General features: G+C 38.6%; 1 protein-coding gene across 2 annotated transcripts in view; it reads right to left on the bottom strand.

Moving 5' to 3' along the window:
- The window catches only part of ncapg2 (non-SMC condensin II complex, subunit G2), a 116,935-nt gene that overhangs the window by 8,087 nt on the left and 89,237 nt on the right, over positions 1-19,611 (bottom strand). For both annotated transcript variants that reach the window (XM_063042412.1, XM_063042411.1), the window contains exons 22-25: positions 18,741-18,840; positions 13,781-13,971; positions 8,448-8,591; positions 4,268-4,371 (exon numbers count right to left, since the gene is read on the bottom strand). In XM_063042412.1, coding sequence (XP_062898482.1) covers positions 4,268-4,371; positions 8,448-8,591; positions 13,781-13,971; positions 18,741-18,840 — 539 coding nt within the window. The remainder of the gene's footprint in view (positions 1-4,267; positions 4,372-8,447; positions 8,592-13,780; positions 13,972-18,740; positions 18,841-19,611) is intronic.

The following is a 19,611-nucleotide window of genomic DNA, read 5'->3' as shown; positions in this document are numbered from 1 at the left end:
AATTCTGCAGATGCTGGAAATTCAAGCAACACACATCAAAGTTGCTGGTGAACGCAGCAGGCCAAGCAGCATCTGTAGGAAGAGGTGCAGTCGACGTTTCAGGCCGAGACCCTTTGTCAGGACTAACTGAAGGAAGAGTGAGTAAGGGATTTGAAAGTTGGAGGGGGAGGGGGAGATCCAAAATGATAGGAGAAGACAGGAGGGGGAGGGATGGAGCCAAGAGCTGGACAGGTGATAGGCAAAAGGGGATACGAGAGGATCATGGGACAGGAGGTCCGGGAAGAAAGACAAGTGGGGGGGGGAACCCAGAGGATGGGCAAGAGGTATATTCAGAGGGACAGAGGGAGAAAAAGGAGCGTGAGAGAAAGAATGTGTGCATAAAAATGAGTAACAGATGGGGTACGAGGGGAAGGTGGGGCCTTAGCAGAAGTTAGAGAAGTCGATGTTCATGCCATCAGGTTGGAGGCTACCCAGACGGAATATAAGGTGTTGTTCCTCCAACCTGAGTGTGGCTTCATCTTTACAGTAGAGGAGGCTGTGGATAGACATGTCAGAATGGGAATGGGATGTGGAATTAAATTGTGTGGCCACTGGGAGATCCTGCTTTCTCTGGTGGACAGAGTGTAGATGTTCAGCAAAGCGGTCTCCCAGTCTGCGTCGGGTCTCGCCAATATATAAAAGGCCACATCGGGAGCACCGGACGCAGTACATCACCCCAGTCGACTCACAGGTGAAGTGTTGCCTCACCTGGAAGGACTGTTTGGGGCCCTGAATGGTGGTAAGGGAGGAAGTGTAAGGGCATGTGTAGAACTTGTTCTGCTTACACGGATAAGTGCCAGGAGGGAGATCAGTGGGGAGGGATGGGGGGGGACGAATGGACAAGGGAGTTGTGTAGGGAGCGATCCCTGCAGAATGCAGAGAGAGGCGGGGAGGGAAAGATGTGCTTAGTGGTGGGATCCTGTTGGAGGTGGCGGAAGTTACGGAGAATAATATGTTGGACCCGGAGGCTAGTGGGGTGGTAGGTGAGGACCAGGGGAACCCTATTCCTAGTGGGGTGGCGGGAGGATGGAGTGAGAGCAGATGTACGTGAAATGGGGGAGATACGTTTAAGAGCAGAGTTTTAAGTTAATGTTGTTTTAAGTTTACATTGCAATACTACTTCGGTTTTATTTCATATAGTTATAAATTTTTGTTTCTAGTATCTCTCTTTGAAATCTAGTATTTATTGCTCATTCTAATTTGCTTGAAAAAAATAATAGTGAACCTGTTTGTGCTTGAGTAAAGGTAGCCTCAAAGTTATTGAACAGAGGTCCAGAATCTAAACCCAACTATGATGAAGAAAAAAAATGATACATATCCAAGCCAGTAATGTGCCTAGAATGAAGGTGCCGTTATTCCCGTGTTCTTAGTCCTTGTTAATGCTTGAAATTATTTGGAAGCTGCTGTTGCAGTTGTCCTGGCGGATAACTGCTGCGCACATTACAGATGATACAACATTGCTACCAATGTGATTGCTGGTGGAAGAAAAAATGTTTGCTGTTGTACCAAACAAGCAGGTTGCTTTGTCCTAGATGGTGTGCAGCTTGAGTATTATTCCGTCTTATTCATGGCTTGTGACTGAGAGATGTTGGCACAATAATTAGTGTTGCTTCTTTGCAGCTCCAGAGATCCATGTTTGACACTGACCTCAGGTACTGGCCATGCAGAGTCTGTATGCTCTCCGGTTCTCTCTGTGAGTGCACCGGTTTCTATAGGGTGATCCTATCTTCTCATGCAGCCCAAAGAAGTGCTGGAAGGTTAAATTTCCCCTTTGAGTAGGTTCATGTCAAAAAGCAAAATGATATGTGTGTGAGAGGATAAATTCTGGGGTAGAGGGCAAGAAAGAGAAGGGGGGCTTTCACTCAGGATCCACTTATAATAAGATAGGGGGCAGGAAAAGATTTCATTAGATGGAAAGGATTTGGGTAGGAAAAAAAAATCAGGTAATGTGTTAATTGCCACAGAGCACAGAGCCTTTAATATGGTCTTGTAGCGAAGTATTTATGTTGCTGAACCAATTTGATTTCAGGTTCCTAGGTTGATGATGGAAGGGGGCTCACTATAGTAATCCTCTTAAATGTATAGAGTGGGTAATCAGACTCTGCCAGGCAACGACTTGTTAGAGATAGGTCATTGTCTGACACGTCTGTGGCTTTTAGCAGCCCAATATGAATGCTGGCTTGGCCCTGCTGAATGCAGGCACAGATTGCTTCAATGTTGAGCTGCTGATGGCACTGAACAATGCACAGTGAATACTCCCACTTCTGACCTGATGACAGAAGATCATTGAGGAAGCAACTGAAAAGGGCTGAGTCCAGTATAGAGTCCTCCAACGATCACAACCATGTTCCTTTTGCAAAGTACAAATCCAGCCATTGAGTGCTTTGCTGTTAATGCTCTTTCACTTGGCTTTTAAAAGGGCTCCTCGATGCCACACTCAGGCAAATGCTGCAGTGATGTCAATCTCATGTCACCTTTGGAATTAACTCATCCACTTAGCCTCCTGGCTAAATGATCTTGCAAATGTTTCTGCCCTTTCATTACACACACGTTTGGCCTTGCTTTCATTAAGAATTGGGATGTTCTTGAAGCCTCCTCTTTTCATTAGCTGTTTGATGTCTACCACCATTCACTTCCAGATGTGACAGGTGTGTAAAGCATTGATCTATTCTACAAGATGAAAATAAATCGAAGTGCAGTTTTACCGTAACTGCATGCAGTCTCTCTTCTCCCAGACCAGTTTACAGTTTCTAGTTATCGTGGAAGAAAAGATACAAACCTTAATGGCCACAATGGAGTGATGAATGGAGGAGAAAAAGAAATTAAAGAGATCCACACTAGCATCAATATCTGCTTGAAAATTCACATAGTGCATCTATGCTGGTATGTAAAAAGGCATAATAGTTATGACAACATTGTCATTTTCTATGAATTCAACACTTCCACTTGCTAGTTTTGCCAATGCCCAACTAACAATGGCTGCACTATCTCCCCCCCCATTCATATCAGGACATGCACCTTCTTCCCTTCAATTACCTCTCTGCTCACATGATGTAGCTCTGCAAAAGGAAATGCATGGGTAAGTGTGCTATGTGCTTGGATGATATGGTCATTATGGTTGAATGTTGAAGCACAAAGCTTTCTCTGTGTTAGATGTATGAGGAAGAAGTAAAAATATAAATTTTAGGGAAAAATCTGGATATAAATTGAGCAGTGCATGAGACCAGTGGCATAATTAGTAGAAATTGGATCTGAAATACAGTCTGGGCCAGATGCTTTCCGTGGGTTCATCCTCCTGAAGGATGCTCTCACATCAGCCTCAGAGACTGAAATCACAGGGTCGTCGGGGCTGTGGTATTTCAAAAGGTGTCTCCATGTTTTGTCGGTCAAAGCAAGCATAAAAGGCTTGAGCTCATCTTGGAGTGAAACCTTGTTGCCACATTTCACTTGGTTTTACTTTGCAGGAAGTCTTAGCAATCAAGCCCTACACAGCTGTCGAGCAACCTTCTGTGATTTGTTTGGTCCAGAATTGTCACTTCAAAGGTGGCTTTCTGGAGGTCATACATGGACCTCTTGTATTTTACTTAAGTCACCATTCCTGAATATCACTGATCTGCCCCTCAGCAGATTGCAGATCTCTTGGTTCGTTCATGGTTTTGGTTGAGAAAGACTGAATGATATTGTGGGGTTGCAATTCTCCACAACTGACTTTATAAAATCTGAACAACCATGGAGTATTTGTTCAGATCCTCTGATGAGTCCTTAAGCATGGCCCAGTCCACCAACTCGAAGCAGGCCCAAAGCTGCTCCTCTGCCTCCTGTGACCACCTCTTTGTTGTTCTGATCTCTGTAATCTTATTCTCTAGTCCCTGCCTGTAAGCAAGTAGGAGGAGGACAGCCAGACGATCAGACTTCCTGAAATGCAGTCAAGCTATGGAATGTGTGTAGCGTATGATTACCTTGGTACCCATTCTGCCCAAATATGCGCCTTTCTTTAATATTTGATAGCTCAGATTTCCCTTTTGTGTCATTGCCATATTCTAGTTCAGCTACAAATCACCTTAGCTATAGCATTCTTTTGATATACAAGAGCAAGTGAAGAAGAACAGAAGCATTCTTGTTCCACTGGTGTAATTCAACAGTTTTCAAAAACAAGAAAAATGCAGTAATATTGCCAAGAGGCCAAAAAAGGTCCAGAATCACCAGTTATCTGTTAGTATACCCTTACCTCATTACACTGGGGTACTTTATCACAATTGCCAGCAAGTAGCTTGAAAGTACTGGCAGATCACTCGGGGCTTCTGGTGGAGTGATGTCATCTGTGTCTGATTTCTGAATTTGTAAGCACATGTTGAAGAATTAGACGCAAGAAGAAAGTTTTCTAACTTCATAAGTGTAACCATGCCTATGGCAGCTTTTATAACTACACACACAGGATAACTTATTTTAACTAACTTGGAAATATTTGCAATTGTGATCTAAGACTCTTGCCTACAAAACATAAAGCTATAACAAGTTTCCCACTTATTAATAAGCAGTCAAATTGATCCATTTGTACAGGTCATTACATAACAGAATAGCTCATGCAGAATTTTCAACATACTACAATGTTTAAAAATGCAACTTACTTTAATAAACAAACATACAGATATATTATTGCTGAGTGGATCTTTATAAAAGATACATGTTCAGATAAACTTTATTCAAAACTGCACACTTATATGGCATTTTTCGTACATGGAAATCTATACAGGCAGCCCTTGCATTATGATGTTTGGGTTATTGAAATTTGCTCTGATAATTCATAAGCCACTACCCAACATTCTGAGCTGCGGAATAAAATTTGTTTAAAAGGAATTTGTGATAAAACAAAAAAATCAATTTTCCTTCAACTCGCATTTCTTGATGCATGTTCATATGGTGCAGCTTCATGTCATGAGAAACTGCGATGAATACATTTTCCAGGAATACAATTCTCACATAGTAATGTGGGGGTTACTTGTAGTTGGTTTTTGCATATAAAAATAATGACTTCTTAAGTAGTCCCTCGATATCGAAAATAAGTTGCTTGCAATCTTGTTTTAAGGGTCCTGATGTGACTTACGAAGCCAATATGGAAACCATACACTCTTCCACAGATGGAACTGAGAAGCATGATTGGACATACGTTTGGGTATTTTGTATTGCTTCCAATGCGTACACCCCTGATACATGTGCCCTAGGTTCTCAAAACCTGAAATCTACCATCATTAATAGCTGCAAAGAGGCTCCTAGCTTCTTTGTCAAGATGAAGCAAGGTTGGTTTAATGAGAATGACCAGATCAAGGAGCTAATTAACTATTTGAAGCAAGTTGTTCTTGGTTTTCAAGCTCCACCATTCTTCAAGAGAAAACAAATACCTCCACAGGCACCGGAAGGCAGAAGCCCAGTAGAAGACCAATGAACTAAAGAACACATGGTGGATAGAAGTTGTGCAAGAAACTCAGTATGCTACTAACAGCAGGGATTCTTCAGCACTATTAAAGTCACCCATGGCCTAAAGGCCCAAGGCCCCAGCCCACTGAGATCCAAAAACATAAATAAATTTATCAAAGACAAAGAGACTGTCAGCATTTGCTGGAAGGAAGACCTCCTCAACTGAGACACAATCCCCCAGTGCCCATGCCTCCATTTTACAGCATCCCATTCAGTCCTATTTTAACACCACTCGATTGACAAGTCATCAAAAAGAACACATCCTAACTAAAAGAAAATTAACAAGACCTCAGGGGAAGATTGTATTACCGCTGAAATCAGAAGTGAAAATTTCATTGGCAAATACACAAGCTCATTATTTACATCTGGGAAGAGGATATTGTTCCAGATACGTCAGAGAAGCTGTAATTGTGGCGACCTTCATAAAGGAGGCAAGTTTGTGATAACTACAAAAGGTTCTCCCTGCTTTGTAAACCAGCATAAATTCAGGAATCCTTCTTCAGTAATCCCTCAAGATTGAGGATGTCTAGCTTCTTGTCCAGTTTTATGCAGGTCCTCAGTCTTTTTCTGCTAGTGACTCTACAACTGCTCTCTAAATAAAGGACAGCCAGGTGCACAACATTTTTGTTTATGATGGGAATTAGGAATATATTCTTATAAAATGGTAACAATCAAAAAGTGCCAAGAGGTCTGTTGACTCAGAGTAATTCATTGTTCCATTTACTTAACACAATAAAATCTAGGTAATACCACTCAAAGTGATTGATGAGCACTTTCCTGCAATTATAACATCACATTTTTAAACAGGTTACAATAGGTGAAATGTTTTTCCTAGCATTAAGGTACGGCATTAAGGTTGTGTTACTAATTTATGTAAAGAAAAATATGAGTAACCTTGAAAAAGTCGTAATTTGGGTTTATATACAGATATTTGTTACAATTAATTTTCTTGAAGACCAATGTCCTTGAGCAGTTGTCATTCATTACAATACTCCCATCCTGCTGGCAGAGTTACAGACCTATCTAACACAGGAATGTCTCCTGCTGAGAAAGGAAATGAAATGAAATGGAATGAATGAAGCAACACAGATATTGGGACCTGGATCACAGACACTGCGAGCTGTTCTCTAATTCAAATTATAAACAAGCATCAGTCAGAGGTTTGTCTGTATCAACACTCCAGCTAATAAAAAAGTAAGCAAATGTAAACAAAAACTTGAATAATGGTATGAATATTGAAATCTTCCAATTTCAGGTACCCCCCCATTCCTTTCCCATTTCTAGAGGCAAGTTAGAGTCTCTATCATTTTGTTCACCCTATCCACCCCCTCATTACCGATAGTTTTTAACCTCTCCAACTTGGTTCCATCTGCCACGCACCTATCCATCCAAGTTTAAAACACAGAACCCAGGCCCAGGCCCTTTGGTCCACTATGTCAATGCTAGCAAAACAAAGCCAAATAAAACTAATCCTATTTATCTGCACATGACCTATATCCCTCTATTTTCTTCATGTTCACAGGTTTGCTAGTGCTACTTGGGAGGGTTTAAACTAGCTTGGCAGGGAGAGGGGAACCAGTGCGTCAGGTCAGCAAGTGGAGGGATGGAGAGGAAGGTAGCTGTCAAAGACAGCAAAAACAGGCAAAAGTAAAGTAATAGATACCACGGGATGGATAGTTTGAAATGTGTGCATTTTAATGCTAGGGATAATATAGGTGAACTTAGAGCATGGATTAGTACATGGAAATATGATGCTGTGGCCACAACAGAGACTTGGTTGAGAGAGAAGCAGGAATGAGTGCTTAATGTCTCAATGTTTTAGAAAAGATAGACAGCCAGATAGAAGGTGGTGGGGGGAGGGGTGGGGGAAGAGGATAGAGTTGCACTACTGACCAGGGACAATAGTACTCAGACAGTCTATAAGGGTAGAACTCAAAAATAGGAAGGGTGCAATCAATCTGATGGGATTGCACTACAGACACCCAATAGCCATTGAGGAACAGGTAGGCCAGTAGATTAAGGAAAGGTGCAAAAACAATAAGGCTGATGTCATGGAGGACGTCAACTTCCCAAATATAAATTGGGAACTACATAGTATAAGAGGTTCTGATGGGGCAAAATTTGTTAGGTGTACCCAGGAGGGTTTCTTATTGATAGTTCAACAAGAGGAGGGACTGTAGAGCATTGAGTTGTAGAAAATTGTTAACAACATTTTCTATTTAATAAAAGGCAGAAAGCTGGTTCAAGTATGTGCCTAAAATACAGTACATCAGAAAAGTAATCTAAGAAGTTGTTTTTGGAATCTTATGCTGAAGTTTTCCTTCTACCTATAATGCTGCCATAGTGGGATGCTATAGTTTTGCATTGCCAGATTCTGAAAGTCCATTGAGTACAATCTATTAAACCACACTGCCCAATTCTTTTAGAATATTACTTTCTATAACTTGTTCTACATAGCAGCAAGTTGGGCTATGTAACAAATCACAGAAATGAAATAAATGATAAATTTGTATTGAATTGAAACTATTATCTTTCAGATATATTTATACATAAGTAGACAAAAGATATCAACTTCCTACAAGCAACACAATAAGAAACCAACACATCACAAATATCGTGATTGCAGAGAAACACAACACCCATCTGATCTGGTGCCATACACTGGAGTTCTTTCTCAGTTATCAAACAATATTATAGTTTAAGTTGCTTGGGGGTAAAATAGAAATCAGTAATAATGTTGTCCATCAAGAAGCCTCAAGTATAATGAACAGTTTTTCTAAGTGTATCAACCAGCTTCTAATACCACATCCCAAGGACATAACATTTTTTTTTAACAATTTAACATTGCATGATGGGCCACAATTTGGCTGAATGATCAAAAGGATGTATCAGATAAAGGAAATGTCAGCAATGAAATCCATCTTTAAGCTCACCTTTTTTAGAGCATGAACAGTTTCCGCCAGCATTGCAGCCAGAAGTGTTGAGAACATCTCTTGACGAACTGCTTCATGAACACCATGCCAGTTCTCAACAGTGCTGATGAATTCTCCAAGCACCAACTGAATAGATGTCAGAACCTTTAACAAAAAGGTGTCAACAGTTCTATCATCCCAGTGGAGATATGAATTCTTCATTTTCATTTTTAAATCTTTTTTATTAATTATTATTGAAGATAAACAAAAAAATACATTAAAGTAATCAAGCCAACATGTCAATATATACAATGAGAAATTAAATTATCAAATAACTGATTAACAAAGCTAAACAATATATCAATAATAATAAGAAAAAATAAATGCTTGGCCTGCTGCGTTCACCAGCAACTTTTATGTGTGTTGTATGTTAAAACTATTTGTTTTGGAAAAAAGACAGAAGGAAAAAAGAACCCCTACTAACTAAAACAAAAAAAACCCTACTAACAAAATAAAAGGGGAAAAAAACCCATTGGGAGCACAATCCCGGAGCTATACGCCATACAAGCTTCCATAAAGGAAAAACATCAATCCGCCAACTCAAATCCATTTAAACAAGAGTCAGAAGGGAACCATCTTAATTAACTCAAATCAAATTATAGTAGCGGGCAAAAGAACCCCAACTTTTCTCAAAGTCAAATCGAGGATCAAAAGTTCGACTTCTGATTTTCTCCAAACAAAGACATAACATCACCTGACAGAACCATTGCATCAAAGTGGGAGCAGAGGTATCTTTCCATTTCAATAAAATAGTCCTTCTGGCCAATAATGTAACAAATGCAATTACATGTTGGTCTGATAGAGAAATACCATGAATATATTGAGGGATTATACCGAACAAAACTGTCAATTTATTAGATTGTATATTAATTTTTAAAGCTTTAGAAATTGTAGAGAAAAAAGATTTCTAGAACTGTTTCAATACAGAACATGACCAAAACATATGTGGTAATGTAGCTGTCTCAGTTTTACATCTATCACACTGACTATGAACATTAGGAAATATTTTAGACAGTCTCTCTTTTGTCAAATAGTAACGATGTACAATTTTAAATTGAATTAAAGAGTGATTGGCACAAATCGAAGAATTAACCAACTTCAAAATTCGCAACTAATCCTCTGTTATCAAGGTCATGTTAAGCTCTCTTTCCCAATCCTGCTTAATCTTAAGTAAAGGATAATTGTGCTGTTGTTATAGTAAATTATAAGTTTTCCCAATAAAACTTTTCACTAAAGGATTCATTTTTAAAATAATGTCTAACAGGTCAGAATCTTGTGTATATGGAAAATTACTTAAATATTCTTGTAAGAAATGTCTGACCTGAAGATATTGCAAGAAATGTGAGTACGAGAGAGAGTATTTAGTTACTAATTTCTCAAAAGACATCAATCAGCCTTCTTGGAACGGATCCATGAAGGAATAGACTCCTTTATTCCTCCAAAGAAAAAAGGTAGGATCACTTAGTGAAGGTTTAAATAAATAATTTTGATAAATTAAACTAATAAGGTTAAATTTTTTGAAATTAAAAAAATGACTTAACTGGTACCAAATTCGTAATGACTGCTTAATCATAGGATATAAATTTAGATTAGAAATTTTGGCTAGTTGTACAGGTAAAGAAGCTCTTAATAACGAAGTTAAGTAAAATTGTTTCACAGCTTTCAATTGCAAATCAACCCAAGGTGGTCATTCATTTTCATCAGTCCAATATAACCAAGAACACACATAACGCATTTAAAAGCCCAATAATACATTCTTAAATTAGGTAGAGCAAGACCTCCATCCTTTCTTAATTTTTGTAAATGATATTTTCCAATTCTTGGTCTTTTATTTTTCCAAACAAAGGATGAAATAATAGAATCAACCTGATCAAAAAACTTAGTAGTTAAAAAAAAAGAATAGTTTGAAATACATATAAAAATTTTGGTAAAATCATCATTTTAACTGCATGAATTTGGCCAGCTAACGAAAGTGTAAGTGGATTCCATCTGCAAAATAATTGCTTCATAAAATCCACTAAAAGAACCAAATTAGCTCTATAAAGGTCTCTGTAATTTTAAGTGATGACAATACCTAAATATTTAAAAGAGTCCGTAACTTTAAAAGGAATGTCATCATATATAGAAGCAGAATCATTTAGAGGAAATAATTCAGTTTTATAAAGGTTTAGTTTATATCCCGAAAACTTTCCAAATTCATTTAATAAGTTCAATAAACTAGGAATGGATTCTTCAGGATTCGAAACATAAACTAAGAGATCATCAGCATAAAGGGAGATCTTATGAATTGTCCTATTTATGGAAATTCCATGGATATCAGCTTCCTCCTCCCTCCCTCGACGTTCCCACCCCTTTAGCTTCACGAAGTGCAATGGCCAAGGGTTCCAACACTAAATTAAATAACAGGGGACTTAACGGTCATCCTTGTCTCATACCCGAATTCTTCACAATATTGTTCATTATACACCAGCGTGTGTGTGTGTGTGTGTATACATACACACACGTATAATAAATATATGTATATAAAATATAAATAAAACAATAGATTTTTTAAAAAATATTTGGGTCTATGAACCTAGGTAATTAAAAATATCATAAACAGGTGCAGTGAATAACAAAAATAAAATATATATATTTTTAAATTTTAGCTATTTCCTGTACTTTTTTATTATATGTTATACATCAATGACTAGGATGATGGAATTGATGATTTTGTTGCAGTTTGCAGGCGATACAAAAAGAGGTGGAGGGGCAGGTAGTTTTGAGGAAGTTGAGAGGCTATAGATGCTTAGATTACGAGAATCTAAGAAATGGCAGATGGAATACAGTGTCAGGAAGTGTATGGTCATACCCTTCAGTATAAGAAATAAAGGGGTAAACTACTTTTTAAATGGAGAGAAAATTACAAAATCTGAGGATCAAAGGGACTTGGAAGTCCTTGTGCAGGATTCCCTAAAGGTTAATTTGCAGGTTGAGCCGGTGGCACGGAAGGCAAATGCGATGTTAGCATTCATTTCAAGGGGACCAGAATATAAAAGTAAGGATATAATGCTGAATCATATAAAGCACTAGTGAGGCCTCTCTTGGAGTATTATGAGCAGTGATGGGCCCCCCTTATCTTAGAAAGGAAATACTGACACTGGAAAAGGTCCAAAGAGGGTTCATGAAAGTGATTCCAGAATAGAATGGCTTGTGATATGAAGAGTGGTTGATGGTTCTGGGCCTGCATTCACTGGAATTCAGAAGACTGAGGGGTGACTTAATTGAAACCTATCAAATTTTAAAAGACCTCGATAGAGTGGATGTTTCCTAAGGTGAGAGGGGCAAGGGCCTGAGGACACAGCTTCAGAACAGAGGGGTGTCCTTTTAGAACTGAGAGGAGGAGAAATTTCTTTAGCCCAGGAAGTGGTAAATCTGTGGAATTCGCTGCCACCGGTGGCTGCGGAGACCAAGTTTTACATATATTTAAGGTGAAGATTGATAGATTTTTGATTGGTCAGGGCATGAAGGGATACAGGGAGAAAGAATGAGGCTGGGGCTGAGAGGAAAATTGGATTAGCCATGATGAAATGGTGGAGCAGACTCGATAAACCAAATGGCCTAATTCTGCTCATATGTCTTATAACAAAATGCTGGGTTATGGACTGTAGTTTTTATGGACTCTGGATCAAAGTCTCTTTAGGAGGGTTTTGCTGTTGCTTCCATGTTGGGGTTGTGGAGGTCTATGCCTCTGCTGCCACAAGTGGGGGTGGGGGGGGGTCAATGTTTCTGCTGCTGCTTGTGCAAAGGGAGTGGGAGGAGGGCTTCAGGGTTTTAATGTTTCTATCATACTTTCTATGGGGTTTCTTCTTTTGTGGCTGTCTGTAAAGAGTAAGAATTTCAGGTTTAATACTGTATACATTCTCTGATATAAAAATGAACCTTTGAATGACTGTGATGACACTTTTCCAAACCAAGCTGAGAGATCCTTGAATGGGAAATTGCAGATAGCAGTTCCATGCAACAGATGTTGTTGCTCTTCTAAATGGTAGATAGTAGATGTAAGACACTGTCTCATTCCTCAAATAATCCCCAAGGATTCTATATACATTTTATCATTTAGGCTACTCAAAAACACAGTGTTCAAAATATAATTATATTGAGTATTTAGGCATATCTTGAGATGGACATCATGTAAGGCATCATCAGTGCAAGACTATTACTTCTCTATTGTCTTCATTATTACTTTGCTAAGAAAGGCAATGACTGAAGTTTGTAAATTTATATTATTATTAATTGAACTTTAAGTGTAATATGACTTAGAAAGAACTGATGATTTTGAATAGTGATTACTGAAGTTTAACATGGACTGTTTTCTTTTCTCAAATCCAGCTCAGCTGCATTTGATAATTTGGCATTTCACATAATAAGCAATATTAGTAAAAGTTTGACTTCTTGATTAGCAGGGTGTTAAAGGTAACAGAGAGAAGGCAGGTGAACGGGATTCAATGTGATAATAAATCAGCCATTTGGAATGGTGGAGCAGAATCAATGGGGCTGAATGGCCTAATTATGCTCCTATGTCCCATTGTCTAATGGTCTATTCTATAAGTAAAAACTGACATTTTCCAGACATTGAAGGCTTCACTATGTATACATTTTCTGCTGCAGTTCTGTTGAAGTTACCCCTCAGAGATTTGTGCTGGAAATGTATTGCTAAGGCAAAAAAAAAACTCTTGCCAATCAATACATTTTCCGAAACACAGTTAGGAACCCAAAATGTGCACAAAAAATGCTCTACTCTGGCTTAACCAGATTTTCAATTGCATAGCACCAATTCATTTTGGCACTGTCTAGACAGATTTAAATCTAATGATTTATTCCATTTTTATGAAGCTAACTTTGATTTTTAATGAAAATCATCACCTCCTCACTATACATATACTCTTCCTCCATTTTCTATCAATTTTCCTCAGCTTATCTATTCATAGTTATTAGTTGGAGCAATCTAAACAACTCTATTAACCCAATTATCTCGAAGAGATTTCAGCTTAACTCAATTAATTCTTACTGAGTATTTAGGCATATCTTGAGTTGGATATCATATAAGGCATCATCAATGCAAGACTATTATTGCCTTACTGTCTTCATAGTTACTTTGCCAAGAATGACAATGGCAAAATTTGTAAATATAAATTTACTTCTTACACCAAGAAACAAGTTGAAATTTTACAGATAGTTGCAGTACATTATCAATTTCTAAGTTTTAAGTCACTAAATAAATACTTAGAATAAAATACATTATAAATTGATACCTGCAGAGCTTCTGCCTGGTTCTTTTTTGAACTACGAGCCAGGTTTTCAAAAATTTTATGGAATACTTTCTGGACAATGTTGAGTATTTCTTTGCTGTTTTCACTGGTGTTGCAGATGTCCTGAGACAGGCAGTCCACTGCAATCTCTTTCAGAATGGATATCACTAATGGCAAACTGAAGACTCCTTTTTCTGAAATAATGAAGCAGAGGTAGGAAGGAGCAAACATTTTATATTCAAGATCCTGAGAAAGAACAGCTAATTGGAAATATAATTCAAATTATGGTTACTTGGAGAAACTAATATTGATGATGAAACACAAAAGCATACGCAAGGCTATTCACAAAACAAATAAAAACTAAGTCACTTGCATGAAATGTAATGAGCAGTCAGTTTCAAATTTCAAAGAATCAATTTTTGAAGTAATTTACTGTGTGATAAGTATTGCTATTTTTCCTCTTTTAGTCATGTTGTTGATATTATAATAGAGGTCAAACACTAAAACTAAACATAATTAAATACTTTAGATATTTAAAACTAAGTAATTTCCCATCGCTGTCTGTAAGGAGTTTGTACATTCTCCCCGTGACCACACGGTGCTTCCGTTTCCTCCCATATTCCAAAGATGTAGGTTAATTGGTCATTGTAAATTGTCCCCTGATTAGGCCGGGATTAAATCGGGGGATTACTGGGCTGCGTGGCTGAAAGGGCCAAATCCACAGTGTATGTCAATAAATATATAAATTCTCCTTTAGGCACCATTAGGCCATATTGTGCTTAGCTGCCAGATATCAATAGACTCAAAAGCAAGTCTGGATGCTGACCAAACTTCAAATGTCCATGATAAACTAGAGGCTAGATGATGCACCATCTGACCTTCTGCCAAATGACTCCAAGTCCAGCAAGGTGAAGGAAAGGATCTGATACAATTTGTTTTCAGCCCCTCAGGTGTGCATCACAGAGGGTTGCATACAAACAGCAACATCATGCATTTGAGTGTTGTTTCTGAATCAGTGGAAAACTGTACTACTTCAGTTTATTTTTATGTTTTTAGTTATTTAGCATTGTTATATATTTTCATTAAAATGTTAAAGTTATTGAGATCTGTTTTAATAGTTTATAAATGTCAAACTATTAGACAATTAAAACCTATTCAAAAGCCTTTGACAGTGGCAATCTCTCACTGTATCTCAATGGCCTGATGTCTGTTGGGAGGCCAAGAACAAATGGGCCTACACATCCATACCAGTTTTCTATACGTGGAAGGAAAGGAGAAAAGGGATAGAGTCTAGCTGGCAGGCTGAATCCAGCACAATTTAGTTGCTTAAATATCTCAAGATTTGAGTTCATTGGGCAGACAACAAGAGGAGCAGCTGGTTCTCATCATCTGTTTTATCCAGCAATTTTTGTAACCTCCAATCCTCAGGACAAATTTCAAATCTATGGAATTTTGGAAGATAGTAACTGTAGCCTTTATTAGCCCCTTAACCATCTGTTTCAGAGCTAGAATTTGATCATCAGGTCTTTGGGATTAACTGCTCTTTACTTACCAACTTCACAGGTACTTTTTTTATGTGAAACAATTGCTTTTTTTTAATCCCATTACCTGACACTCATGGACTTGCCATTCTCAGGTGTTTCTGACAGATTATTTTTAAAGTCCTGTTCAGAGACACAAAGCAGTTGTTTAATTTCCCACTGTAAATTCTTGTTGATGATGAACATTTGGCCTTGTGAGTCCTCTCCTTTTCATATGGCTATAGAATTACGAACAGTACTTTATGTTTGTGGCCAATTTACTCTCATCTTGCCTTTATAAGACCATAAGATATAGGAGCAGCAGTAGGCCATTCGACCCATCAAGTCTGCTTCGCCATTCAATCATGGGCTGATCTAATTCTTCCAGTCATCCCCACTCCCCTTCCTTCTCCCCATACCCTTTGATGCCCTGGCTAATCAAGAGCCTATCTATCTCTGCCTGAAATACACCAAATGACTTGGCCTCCACAGCCTCTCGTGGCAACAAATTCCACGGATTTACCACCTTCTGACTAAAGTAATTTCTCCACATCTCTGTTCTAAATGGACGTTCTTCAATCCTGAAATCATGCCCTCTTGTCCTAGACTCCCCAACCATGGGAAATAACTTTGCCACATCTAATCTGTTCAGGCCTTTTAACATTTGGAATGCTTCTATGAGATCCCCCCTCATTCTCCTGAACTCCAGGGAATACAGTCCAAGAGCTGGCAGGTGGTCCTCATACGGTAACTCTTTCATTCCTGGAATAATTCTCGTGAATCTTGTCTGAACCCTCTCCAATGTCAGTATATCCTTTCTAAAATAAGGAGCCCAAAACTGCACACAATACTCCAAGTGTGGTCTCACAAGTGCCTTATAGAGCCTCAACATCATACCACTGCTCTTATATTCTATACCTCTAGAAATGAATGCCAACATTGCATTCGCCTTCTTCACAACTGACTCAACCTGGAGGTTAACCTGTAGGGTATCTTGCACAAGGACTTCCAAGTCCCTTTGTATTTCTACATTTTGAATTCTCTCCCCATCTAAATAATAGTCTGCCCGTTTATTCCTTGCACCAAAGTGCATGACCATACACTTTCCAACATTGTATTTCATTTGTCACTTCTTTGCCCATTCCCCTAAACTATCCAAGTCTCTCACTACCCACTCCTCCACCTATCTTTGTATCATCAGCAAATTTAGCCACAAATCCATTAATACCGTAGTCCAAGTCATTGACACACATTGTAAGAAGCAGCGGTCCCAACACCGACCCCTGTGGAACTCCACTGGTAACCGGCAGCCAGCCAGAATAGGATCCCTTTATTCCCACTGTTTTCTGCTGACCAGCCAATGCTCCACCCATGCTAGTAACTTCCCTGTAATTCCATGGGCTCTTATCTTGCTAAGCAGCCTCATGTGCGGCACCTTGTCAAAGGCCTTCTGAAAATCCAAGTACACCATTTTTACTGCATCTCCTTTGTCTACCCTGCTTGTAATTTCCTCAAAGAATTGCAGTAGGTTTGTCAGGCAGGATTTTCCTTTCGGAAAACCATGCTGGCTTTGGCCTATCTTGTCACGTGCCTCCAGGTACTCCGTAATCTCATCCCTAACAATCGATTCCAACAACTTCCCAACCACTGATGTCAGGCTAACAGGTCTATAGTTTCCTTTCTGCTGCCTCCCACCCTTCTTAAATAGCGGAGTAACATTTGCAATTTTACAGTCATCCGGTACAATGCCAGAATCTGTCGATTCTTGAAAGATCGTCGTTAATGTCTCCGCAATCTTCAGAACCTGAGGGTGCATTCCATCAGGTCCAGGAGATTTATCCACCCTCAGACCATTAAGTTTCCTGGGCAGCTTCTCAGTTGTAATTTTCACTGCAAGCTTCACTTCCCCGACACTCTTGAATGTCCGTTACACTGCAGACGGCTTCCATTGTGAAGACTGATGCAAAATACACATTCAGTTCCTTTGCCATCTCTGCATCTCTCGTTACAATATCTCCAGCATAATTTTCTATCCATCCAATATATACCCTCGACTCTGTTTTACCCTTTATATACTTAAAAAACACTTTTAGTATCTTCTTTGATATTAGTCGCCAGCTTCCTTTCATAATTCATCTTTTCCTTCCTAATGATCTTCTTAGTTTCCTTCTGCAAGTTTTTTAAAGCTTCCCAATCCTCTATCTTCCCACTAGCTCTGGCTTCCTTGTATGCCCTCTCTATTGCTTTTGCTTTGGCTCTGACTTCACTTGTTAGCCATGGTAGTGTCCTCCTTCCCTTTGAAAATTTCTTCTTATTTGGAATATATCTGTCTTGCACTTCCCTCATTTTTCACAGGAATTCCAGCCATTGCTGCTCTGCTGTCCTTCCTGCAAATGTCCCTATCCAGTCAACTTTGGTCAGTTGCCCTTTCATGTCACTGTAATTTCCTTTATTCCATTGAAATACCGACACATTGGATGGTATTTTTTCCCTCTCAGATTTCAATGTGAACTCAGTCATATTGTGATCACTGTTCCCTAAGAGTTCCTTAAATCTTAAGCTCTCTTATCACCTCCGGATCATTGCAAAACCTCCAATCCAGCACAGCGGATCCCCTAGTGGGTTCAACAATAAGCTGTTCTAAAAATCCATCCCTTAGACATTCTACAAATTCTCTCTCTTGAGGTCCAGTACCGACCTGGTTTTCCCAATCCACTTTCATGTTAAAACCTCCAACGATTATCATGGTATTGCCTTTCTGACACGCCTTTTCTATCTCCTTCTGTAATTTGAAATCCACATCCCAGCTGCTGGTTGGAGGCCTGTATACAACTGCCCTAAGGGTCCTTTTACCCTTGTCAGAGACTCTACACCGTCCAATCCTATGTCATCTCTTTCTAATAATTTAATATTCTTATACACAGTGCCACACCACCTTTCTTTCTTTTTCAATCTTTTTATTAAGTTTCAGAATTAATAAGCATAACAATACACCGTATATACCTGGACATTCAGCTCCCAAGTACAGCCATCCTTTAGCCGATTTTCAGAGATGGCTTTCTTTATTGATTTGTTGCTAATCCTTTGTGGAGTCCTATATGCTTCTAATATTCATGCTTGTTGCAATTTCTGTTATTCTAGAACTTCTTGCTACTTAAATTACTCATTGGTTTATTGAAAATTCTTGTTTGATTCTTCTAGATTACGTAGTTGATTTTGGGAGAAGAACTCAGGGGATGGTCAGATTGCAACAGGAATATAAAGAGCAAAGATGACTGCTCCCTTCCTTGTTACTGGTGTATATTCTTATTATTGATAATTACCTCAGAGCATCTCTAGGTGCTCAACAGTCCAGACATTACCGTTATTATGAGAATGATCAAACTGTGACACATGAACTGGATGTGATAAAGAAACAAAGAAAGGAGTTATAAACATATTACCTGTGTTCATCACAGCAACAGCAAATCCCAGCAACTGAGCCTGGAATTTCCTATCAGAGGCACCCACCATAACAATATCCTTGCAGACCGAGAGGTACATCTAAATAAAGGAAAAATATGATTGGTATTCCTACAATTCTATTCAATTTGCAAATATCAGGAAAGAAATAAAAAGGAACTTTCATCTTTAGATATATGTATTTGCCATCATTATTTAAATTATTTATCATAAAAATGTTTTTTTTAAAAAAGAGAAAACTAGGAATGAAAATCACCCGTAGACTATGATTTAAACAAGACTGTAAGGTAAAAGAATTCAAAGCATATCTGGGGCTACTAATAAGTTACGTCTTCATAATGGATAAAGAATACTTACGGAGTTGAGGTTCAACAATTAATATACATGGGAAACTAAAATAATTCTGACCTTAGAGAAAACTGAAAGAGAAAAATAATTCTCCCTACAATTCCCTCTAGTGATTTATTGCCCTATGAATGTCCACATGTTCTCAGCATCACCTCACTGCCTTTTGTTATCCTTCTGCTGTAGTTTCATTCACCCTCATCTCCTAGATGCTAGTCTGTCTTCCACCAACCCTGCCTCCTTCCCTCTGCCTGAGGCAAAGAGTGTGCCTACAGTATTACCACATCCAACAATCCAAATAAGAACATACAAATTAGCAGAAGGGGACAACCCCTCAAACCTATTATCATATTCAATAGTATGATGGCTGTCTTGACTACAGAATCAATGTTACATTCCAACCTAAACCCAGTTTTTCAGAAATCTAACTCTACATTAAGGATGTACAAAACTCATCTATGTTGAGGAACAGAATTCAATGACACACAACCCTTAAAGAAAAAAAAT

This window comes from Mobula hypostoma, chromosome 3 (genome assembly GCF_963921235.1).
Source record: "Mobula hypostoma chromosome 3, sMobHyp1.1, whole genome shotgun sequence".
Taxonomy (NCBI): Eukaryota; Metazoa; Chordata; class Chondrichthyes; order Myliobatiformes; family Myliobatidae; genus Mobula; species Mobula hypostoma.
Note: the sequence above shows the minus strand (reverse complement) of the source record. Positions and strands in the feature narration are given on the sequence as shown.